The 9,376-nt window shown below is 52.0% G+C and overlaps 1 protein-coding gene across 1 annotated transcript; it reads left to right on the top strand.

The window, feature by feature from the left end:
• Positions 1-1,227: 1,227 nt before the first annotated feature.
• On the top strand, positions 1,228-8,828 carry PAIP2 (poly(A) binding protein interacting protein 2). The gene is made up of 4 exons (XM_027899960.1): positions 1,228-1,327; positions 4,765-4,930; positions 7,117-7,296; positions 8,451-8,828. The coding sequence occupies exons 2-4, from the start codon at positions 4,793-4,795 to the stop codon at positions 8,514-8,516; spliced, it is 384 nt and encodes a 127-aa protein (XP_027755761.1). The 5' UTR covers positions 1,228-1,327; positions 4,765-4,792; the 3' UTR covers positions 8,517-8,828.
• The last annotated feature ends 548 nt before the right edge of the window (positions 8,829-9,376 follow it).

The following is a 9,376-nucleotide window of genomic DNA, read 5'->3' as shown; positions in this document are numbered from 1 at the left end:
AAATCACATCTTCTGGATTTGTAGAGTTGGAAGTTGTTATGAAAGTAAGAGGAGGAAGAGCATGGTACTGATGTTTTTACCGATGATCCTTGCAGGGGTGTTTTTGCAGGAAGTGGGTGACAGGCCATAGAGAAAGCCCTTAGGCCCTGGGAACAAGCTGGTGACCAATAAAATCAGTGTAAACACATTATTCAAGGGAGAATTGCTCCCCCCAAAATCCTGTAGCTTTAGTTGTCCCTTACTAAAATTTAGGATGAAGGAAGTAAAGGGCTGAGCAGAGGGATGCTAATGAGATTGTTATCCTCAGATGGTCCTGCCTGATTCCCAGGCAGCCTAAAGGGGTGGGTTCGATGGCAGAGGAGCCTTTCTAAGAGTTTGACCGAGCTCACTGACTAGAGCTGAGCCTAAACAGCTGCTCTCATCTGGTAACCCCTTAACCACTAACACATTGCAGGGACTCTGATGCCTGTCCATAACACACGCTTTGGGCTTTGCAGTTGCACCTCGAGATGTTTTTGTGCCACGTTTCCCATGTTATAGGTGGGGCAGGTGTCCTGAGGGTTATGGCTCCAGGTTCTATTCCTTGCTAATTTCGATCCATCAAAGGGCCTTTGACTCCGTGTGTGGCTTCTTTGCCTCAGGGAGGTTCTGAAGCTCATCCTGGAAGCACCCGAGCCTCGCAGCGCACGGTGGGCAGGGGTGGGCACGAGAGGCATCTCCACCTTGTCCTGAGGCAAGGAGAGACTAAAAATGGCTTTTTCAGCACTTCTGGTAAATGGGGTTGTAGCCTGGGCATGCAGCGTGGGTCCCAGAAACCGGGGGGTGTTTATGGACCCCTCAGTGAGCACCAGGGATGCTCGGGGATCCTTCAGTGAGCACGGGGGTGCTGTGGACCCCCACTCAGAGGCACTGAGGGGGCCGCTCTCTGAGCACCAGGGATGTTGTGGAACCCCCCGACTGCCGGCGCCACAAGATGGCGGCCGCCCCTCCGGACTGCTGCTCCCGGCGTGCCCCGCGCGCTGCGCGAAATGGCCGCTAGGAGCGGCGCGCGGGACTACAACTCCCGGCACGCCCCGCGGCGGGAGGCGCCAAAAAGACTACGCGTCCCGGCATGCCCCGCGCCGCCCCTCATCCTCACACCCCTCACGGGCGCGCGCCGGGGAGGGGTGGGGGCGTGGCCTGCGCGCGCCGGCGTTGGCGGAAGTGACGCGCGTGCCGCGGTGTGTGGCGGAGCGGGCCGGGCCGAGCGCGGAGCCGAGCGGGGCCGGTGGGGCCGGTGCGGCCGGGCGGGACACGGCGGAGCGCGGCGGCTCCTCTGACACCGCAGGTGAGCGCGGGGGGCGGCCCCGACCGCCTGGGGGGGCGGACGGCGAAGGGCGCCGCCCCCTCCCCTGAGGCGGCGCTGCCGCCGGGCCGCGGCCTCCACCCCCCGCGGCGGGGCCGCCCCTCGGTATTGTCTGCGGCGCCATCCGGGGCCTGCGGGGGCCGCGACAAAGCGGGGGCGGCCTCGGGCCCGAGACAGCGGCCCCGTGAGGGGGCCCGACACCCTCACAGGACGCTGCTCCCACAGACACCGCCTCGCTGGGCCATGAAACCAGCGCAGCGCTCGGAGGCCTTGATATTGGATATAAACCCACGCCTCGCGTGAATCGGTTAAGAGATGAGCCCCTTTGACGGGTTTAATGAGCTCCGTCGATATCTGAGCTAATCTAAACTGATAAGGGGGGCTCGGCCGCGCTGCTGGTTGCGGAGGAATCACCGCCCGATAAACAACTCGTAGCGGCTCTAAAACGCCTTTCTTTAATCTTCAGCGGCCCCTACACCCCTCACGTGTTGCTCTTGGGTGCTTGACACAAATATCTTAATTTTTTACTCCAGGTTTTCCTCGTTTTTTCCCTGGCAAGTGAGGCCGGGGCGCTGTGCGGGTTCAGGCCTGACCTCACCTCCGGAGTGGGCGGTGGATAATCTGCTTTCGTGACTGGGTTGTAAATGCAGAATCTTCAGTCACAAAGCCCTGAATTTTAATGATGGTCGGGCCAGGGCTCTTCGTGGCTGTAACTGCAGCAGAATTCAGGGAAACCAGTAAATTAGGGATGTTGTGGAGCAACGAGCTGCACCCTCCATGCAGGAAACAGTTCACTGAAAGCCCTGTTGTTAGAGGATTTGTAATTTCTCATTTAATTCCTAAGATAAAAATCTTTTTTTTTTTTTTTTCCCCGTGCCTTTCCTTCTGCACTTGGAGTGTTTTTCCTGCCTCACTCCCACTCCCCACCAAAGTGCTGGAGTGATTTGGGTCAGAACCTCCCAGGGTGTCCCTGTGGGAGAATTCTCCCTGTTTTCTGTTCCTCAGCACTGCCAGCCTTACATTTCCAGTATAAGGAGCTTTGAGCTCCTCTGCTTCCCACCTACTCCCAGATGGAAAAGGTGTTATTTTTGTTCCCAGCAGTGTAACCTGGCACTGGGTTTGTTTTCTGCTGCAGCCTGCCTAGACTGGGACTTTTTGCAAGACTGAAGTGGCATTTGGCTCTTCCCCCTCAGAATTCCCTGCAGCTCCTGACTGAAGTGTTGTATCCAAGCCCAGGGAAACAGGACTGATCTTGTCCTCACACGTGATCACAGAAAGCAGCTGGTTCGTGTCTTAAAATGTAGAAATGGGAAGATTCATTGGTTTTATTGGAAGCTGCAGAAAATGAAATAAGAGTGTTGTGAAGGACTGGCCTGGGGATTCCTTGCCGTTCCTGCAGGATGAGTGTTTGTTGGGATATTTTCCTGTGGGAAAAACATGAGAGGGTGTGGGGATTCATCAGGAAAAAATCAGATATTGAGGTTGGGGCTGGGGTTCTGCTGGAACCTCCTCATGCCCATAGTCCTGGGGCAGTGATGGACAAAGCTGGACCTCCCTCCTGAAGCCGGAGCTTATGTTCTGTGGGAACGCTGCAGGAATGGCAAAACCAGCCCATGATTCAACAAATGAACCTTCCAAGCTTTTACACAAACAAGTAGGGTTGGTTTGCTGGTTTTGGGTTGCTTTTATTTTTTTTTTTAATTATTTTTACCTTTCTGACTTGTCTGGGTGCAGTCACCTCTGTGCAGGAGCTGCCTGAGTTCCTCACCCTGCTGAGGCACTTACCTTAAGGGAATAGTAATATCAGATGAGCTCCACAAAGGGAAAGGTGGAAACACCTGCCAGTAAAAACGAGAAAAAAAAAAGAAATTAACCTTTTTAGGCTGTATTTCCTGCACTCCATCCCCCGTGTTGGCCTGGGAACAGCTGAAGTGGCTTAAAGCAATTTCAGGCTTGAATTGGGCTGTTAAATGCACTGTCCTTTCCTGTTTTATGTTAAACGCTGCCAGTAATCCTTAGCAAGTTTGTTTTGAAAGAACATCAAAAAGAACCCGTTTTCCCTTGCTGGAATACCCAGGATCTGCTCCCATTTGTGGCACTTCCCAGGGAGCTGCAGTGACTTCCGTGCTGGGGGTTGCCTTTGATTTAAAAATCTGGAATAGAGCAGGAACCCAGGCGGGTTCCTCCTCCTCCCTGCATTCCTTAATGGGTCCTTTGGATGTGGCGGGTTTTTGACCTGGTATTATCAAGAATTTTGACCCCAAACTTGCATTAATTCCCAAGATAACAGGACTGACTGGAATCCAAAGAGAAAATGCGAGGTGTTACATGATAAGCCCTTGTACTGTAATTAAAAAACGAGGCTGTAATTTGACACCCTCTTCTCTGCATTAGTCACTCTTTGATATGCAGACAAGGAGCTAAAATGGTGTTTTGAGAATAAAATAAAAATATTTTCCCTCTCTGCTGCATCGTTTCACTGCGAGTTTCAGCACAAGAAAAACATTGAAATTTGGGTGGTTTTTTTGAGCTCCTTGCCTCACTTCGTATACTGTTTTTAAAAAAATTAATACTAGGAGGATCAGTATCCAAAAAATACTCAGCTTTTGCAGCATTGATGTCTGTACTGGAGCAGGTACAGGAAGGGCAGCAGTGTTGTCTCACCTCAGAACACACCAGGATTTGTGAGAGCAGCCCTGGGGCTCTCAGCTCAGGGGGATGAGCTCCAGCTTGTGGCCTGATGGAGCAGCTCAAGCTGTTCCTGGGACAGGGATTCAGGCCAAATTTCGGATTTATCCTGCTCTGGACCCTCACTAAGTGGAAAAGACCTTGCTTGCCAATTGTACCTTTGTTCCTGGAGCTCAGGCCTATCACATATCCAGGACATGCCGAGAGCTCTCCAGGCTCAGTCTGTGGTGGGAAGTGAGAGGAGAGGCAGGAACTCTTTTCAGTGCCTCCTGATGTCTTCACCTGGAGCTCCCCAGGCAGTGCCTTTGTCTTCCAGAGCAGCTCTGAGAACTTGGCCCTGCACGGGGTCAGTGCCTGGTTGTTTCTTTCCCTGTGAGGTTTCCCAGCAGTGAAACTTGGCTTGTGCCATCACACACGACACTTAGTGCTTTGGAAAACAAATTCTCGTTTGGAATATTGCCTTAAACGTTTTCCTACTGCCAAGTCCATGTGCTTCCTGTTTTTTCCTGTCACTTTTCATTGGCCTTGGCGAGGTTTAATTTGGAAAATTAATTCGTCAGTGGACTGTGCACACAATGGGAATGGTGTCGGGGATACCTGTGGTCTCAGAGCTGTGCTGCAGTGGGGGTGAAGCTGCTGCAGCCTCCACGTGCAGGTGCAGCCTCGCTTCCCTGGGCTGGGCTGGTGCAGGGCTGAGGAGCCTGCCCGTGCTGACTCTCTGTGCCCCTCAGTTGCAGGTTTGGGATCGGGGTCGCAGCCATGAAGGACCCGAGTCGCAGCAGCACCAGCCCCAGCATCATCAGCGAGGACGTGATCATCAACGGGCACTCCCACGAGGACGACAACCCCTTCGCCGAGTACATGTGGATGGAGAACGAGGAGGAGTTCAACAGGCAGGCAAGTCCTCCCTGCTCCACGGCCTGTCACCTGCCTGCTCCCTGCCTGGCTGAGGGGGCAGTGCCAGGGCCTGGCAGCTGGCCTAGGAGACTGGCAGTCCTTGGGGGAGGAGGGCTTAGATCAGCTCTGACAGTCACCCTGGGGAACAGACAAGCCTCTCTGGCAATAAATACTGATTTTCTGTAGTCTTGGTGGAAAATACAGGAGGTACAGCGTGTTCTGAGGCGTCCATTAATTCCGTACTTCTCCAGGAGGGAGGGGGGAAGAGAAGTGTTGACAGATGTGTGTGGCAGTTGGGAAGGGCTGGCTGTGTGTGGGCATGCCTGCTGGGATAGTCCTGAGCTGGTAATTCCAGGTGCAGTGCCTCGGGAGCAGCACTGCTGTCCCACAGGGAGTGGCAGGACAGAGCTGCTGGGTGACAGTCCTGCCCACTGTTTAGTACCCGAGTGCCTTTGAGCTGGCCTTTTCCATGGGGTGTGGAGGGAGCCTTCCCTTCCTCTGCCACCTGCCATCAGGCCACCATTCCCTGTCCCATGGAGCCTGGGAACAGCCCACCTCACTTCACACCCCTTTCCCTTCCCACATGCTCTGTGCACTCCGTGTCTGTGCTCCAGCAGCCGTGGCTGGGCTGCCAACATCACACATGCAGCAGCTCTGCAGGGGGGCACTGAGCTCATCTAAAGTCAGGTGTGCTCCCAGGAACTCTATCCTCTTGTGCACCGTTTCCTGTTTGGTGGCTTTTCCCCCCGGGAACTGTGCTGTAGTTGGCAAACGGGCTGTGTAGTTCTCTGGAGCTGATTTTTCAGGCCCAGACTGCGTTGTCAGAGCAGAGGAAAGGTGGAAGTGTGACAGAAGGGATGTCTCAGGCAGGCAGCCTGGTCACACCTTCTGCAGGCATAGCCCTCTGGGAGCCTGAGCAAATTAAACTTGGGCTGGAAAACATCAACAGGCAGTGCTAATGTCCAGACATTTGGGGAACTGACTGTAATTTAGTACTTCAGGAGCTGCCATTGAGGCACCTGTAGGGGTACAGGCTGTAACCAGAGCCCAGGAGCTGGGCAAGCCCTTCTGTAACACGAGCCTGTGGCTGTGCCTGTGGCTGTGTGCCCACGGAGCGCAGGACAGAGGCAGTGCCATCCCACTGGGATGGATGGGAGGTGCCGTCCAGACCGGAGTGCTGCTTTGGAGAAGCACTGAGTCAGCATTCCAGGCGGGATTTGGAGTGCCTGGGCAGTGGCTGGGAGCACATGGTGATGAGTCTCTCTTCCCCAGAGCACCAGGTGAGCTCATGGTGTGTTTGCCCCACAGACAGGGACATAGGTTTCACAGGAATTCTGAACTCTGGCTTTGCATTTTCAGTTTGGTGTTTGTGTAGCTGAATTTCTGCTCCAGGAAATTTGAGGAGGTGTTTGATTTCAGAGTGAAAGACAAATAGGAGAACTTGTTTGAGCTTCCACTGGGTGAACTTCTAAATCTGTCCTGAATCATTTTTCCATTCCCTTATGTCTGGGAAGTCGTTCACACCAGTTCCTATTTCCCTGCTTTCCAGTGCAAAGCACTGTGATGCAGGACATGGAAAACTTGTGGGATGAACTCCCTCCAAAGCTTGTTTACTGAACAACCAAACAAAACTTTGCTTTAATCTCTGCACTGGTGAGTTCTGCATGGCTTGGTTTGTCCTGCTCTCAGGACGGCAGGGCTGCATTCCTGACAGCTGCTGAGATCTGGTGGGGTTCCCAAGGAGAGCCACAGTGGGTGAACACACAGCCAAGGAGATGCTGCTTGTTCCAAGAGACAGGCAGTGGTTGTTTTCCCCCCAGGAGTCCTGTAGGGCACTTTCCTGGGGAGTGTGCCTGGCTGTGTGTGTTGGCACAGTTCCTCTCCTCATACTTGCAGCAAGTTCAGTCCAGACTCGTTGGTACAACTGACATTTTTGCTTGGAACCATCATTTTCCTTCTCCCTGAGTTCATAATAAGCTGCAAACAAAACAGCTGGGTCTGGGGTTGTTCTCGTGCCATTCTCTTTTCCCAAGTTCCTGGGACAGAGCACTTCCCTACACTGTTAAATGCCAGCTGATGGGCTGGGCTGGGGTCCTGTTGGATAGCCGAGGGGCACACACTGGGAATAAACCCCCCCAGGCTGTCAGTAAGGTTTGTTGCTCAGGCAGTTCCTTCTCGTTGGACAGATCGAAGAGGAGTTGTGGGAGGAAGAATTTATCGAGCGCTGTTTCCAGGAGATGCTGGAAGAGGAGGAGGAGCACGAGTGGTTTATTCCAGCCCGTGATCTCCCACAAACAATGGATCAAATCCAGGACCAGTTCAATGACCTTGTTATCAGTGACAGCTCATCGCTGGAGGATCTGGTGGTAAATTCAGTTTCTCCTATTTCTAAAGCTTGAGTCTCTGTCCAGGGCTGGTTTTTACAGCTGCTGAGGGCAAGAGAGACTCCTTTACAGGAGGGCTGAGCCTGTTCAAGCTGCCTGGCTGTGGGGTGGGGTGCGTGGGTAGGGGATGTGTCCTCATGGGACCTGACCTATTTGGTGTTTTTTCATACCCACGTGGAGCCTTTCCCAGTCCATGGCACAAGTTCAAGAGGCTCTGGGTGTGTGTGGGGTTATGAAAGCAGGGCCATGAGCAGAGCACACTGAGGGTCACTGGGCACCTCTCACTGAGCCCTGGCCCAGGGTCTGCTTGGAACTGGGAGAACCAGTGGGAAAGGCTGTAAAAATTCTAAGGAAGGGGAAAGCAGCCAAACTGTGATATTCCCTTCTTTTTGCTGTCTGACTCTGTCTAGAGCTTAACTCGAAGGAAAGGGCAGCGTGTACTTATTTCCCCTCATGGAGCTCATGTTCCTGATGCAGAGTACAAAACCCACACCATCTTGTCACAAAATTGCCGTGGGACTTGGATGCAGACCCCGACTTTTCCAAATTAGCTGCAGGCAGCGGTTTCAGACTGAATTAAGAACAGAAAAGCCTAATCCTCGATTTCTTTGTGATAAAGAGTTCATTTGGAAGGTGCTGGTGCCCACCTCTAACTGCAGGACACTGGGCAGCGGCAGCAGCTTGCCAAGGGGGAGGACAGGGTAGGCACAGACACAGGCATGTAAAAAATCAATACAGTGTTCATACACATTAAATTCCCAGAAGTGGCTGAAGTTCCTGGAACAAGTCACCTCTTGCTTAAATAAGCAGAATTAAAAAAACCTCATGGCACGTTTTAACAGCTCAGCTTGAGAAAAGGCTATTTCAGCATGAGGGGAAGCTGCTGTGTTGGGTGCATGCCTGTGGTTTGCTGCTTATTCCCTGAGCCCTCCCCTGGCTGAAACTTCAGGTGGAGCTGTGGAAGGATGGATAATTCAGGGAGTAGCACGTGGGAGTGGACTTTTCTTGGCATTATAGACTGCTGATAAATGTATGCCTGACTGTTCCTGATGCACTCTGCCTCTGATTTGTCTTCAGCTTGAAAATGGAAGATGAAAATAATGACTGAGCTCGATGTCTGTTTTTCCCTTCCTCAGGTCAAGAGTAATCTGAATCCAAACGCAAAGGAGTTTGTTCCTGGGGTGAAGTACTTAAACATTTGAGTAGACTGGGCCCTCTTTTGGTGGATGTAGCACAATTTCCACACTGTGAAGCCAGTATTAGAAGATTTAATTGTAAAAGCTCTCTCTTCTTGTCACTGTGTTACACTTATGCATTGCCAAAGTTTTGTTAGTCTTGCATGCTCAATAAAAGTGCTGAGACTGTTATTAAGTAAATCTGTCAAAAGTTTAATGGAAACATAATCGGGCCCTGGCTCTGTGCAAAGGAGGCAGTGAGGTAAGAAGCACCAGCTAAGTTGAGACAAAGTACCACATTAATAAAACCTTCTGCAGACTCTGACTTTTTAAACAGGACTTGGAATTTGTGGTGAATGGTCTGTTTTTACCTAAAGATGTGTTAACTGGTGCTGGCTTGCACCTGATAATGCCTTAACTTCCAAATGAAAGTGAGGAAATCTGATTGTTATGCAAATTAGCTAACGTTCCTTTGAGGTATCAGTGTTGTTACTAATGTTGATTTTCCCCTTGCAAAATACGCTCCTGGGAAGCAGCGCGAGCTTTAACCCACATGGTGAGCTTTACCCCAAATCTTACAGACCTGTACAGAGTCCTAGATCTCAGCTACTCAACTAACAGCCGAGTGATTGGGAGGCAGAAATCCCCCATACTTTGCGGTGTGTTCCCACCTTAGAAACGTTCCAGTTGCCGATGATGTTCCAGGAATGTGAGTTTGATCACAGTTTCTCCAAGCCCCCCGGTGCCCTACATAGCACTGCCTATGTAACCCTTAGCATCCGACCTTCCATAGCTGGATTTAACCAGGCAACCCCCGGCATTAGTGATTTGAGTGGTGCTTTTCCCTTGCTTTGTTTAATCATCACTACACAATAGTCTACAGCACG

This window comes from Empidonax traillii, unplaced genomic scaffold (genome assembly GCF_003031625.1).
Source record: "Empidonax traillii isolate 1590-97213 ecotype Southwest subspecies unplaced genomic scaffold, ASM303162v1 scaffold697:size334835, whole genome shotgun sequence".
Taxonomy (NCBI): Eukaryota; Metazoa; Chordata; class Aves; order Passeriformes; family Tyrannidae; genus Empidonax; species Empidonax traillii.
Note: the sequence above shows the minus strand (reverse complement) of the source record. Positions and strands in the feature narration are given on the sequence as shown.

Excerpts from the sequence above, each read along its gene's own strand:
- PAIP2 (XM_027899960.1), top strand. The coding sequence starts at position 4,793 with ATGAAGGACCCGAGTCGCAGCAGCACCAGCCCCAGCATCATCAGCGAG. Across the intron at positions 4,931-7,116 it reads AGGAGGAGTTCAACAGGCAG|ATCGAAGAGGAGTTGTGGGA; the intron begins GCAAGTCCTCCC and ends CTCGTTGGACAG. Across the intron at positions 7,297-8,450 it reads CATCGCTGGAGGATCTGGTG|GTCAAGAGTAATCTGAATCC; the intron begins GTAAATTCAGTT and ends TCCCTTCCTCAG.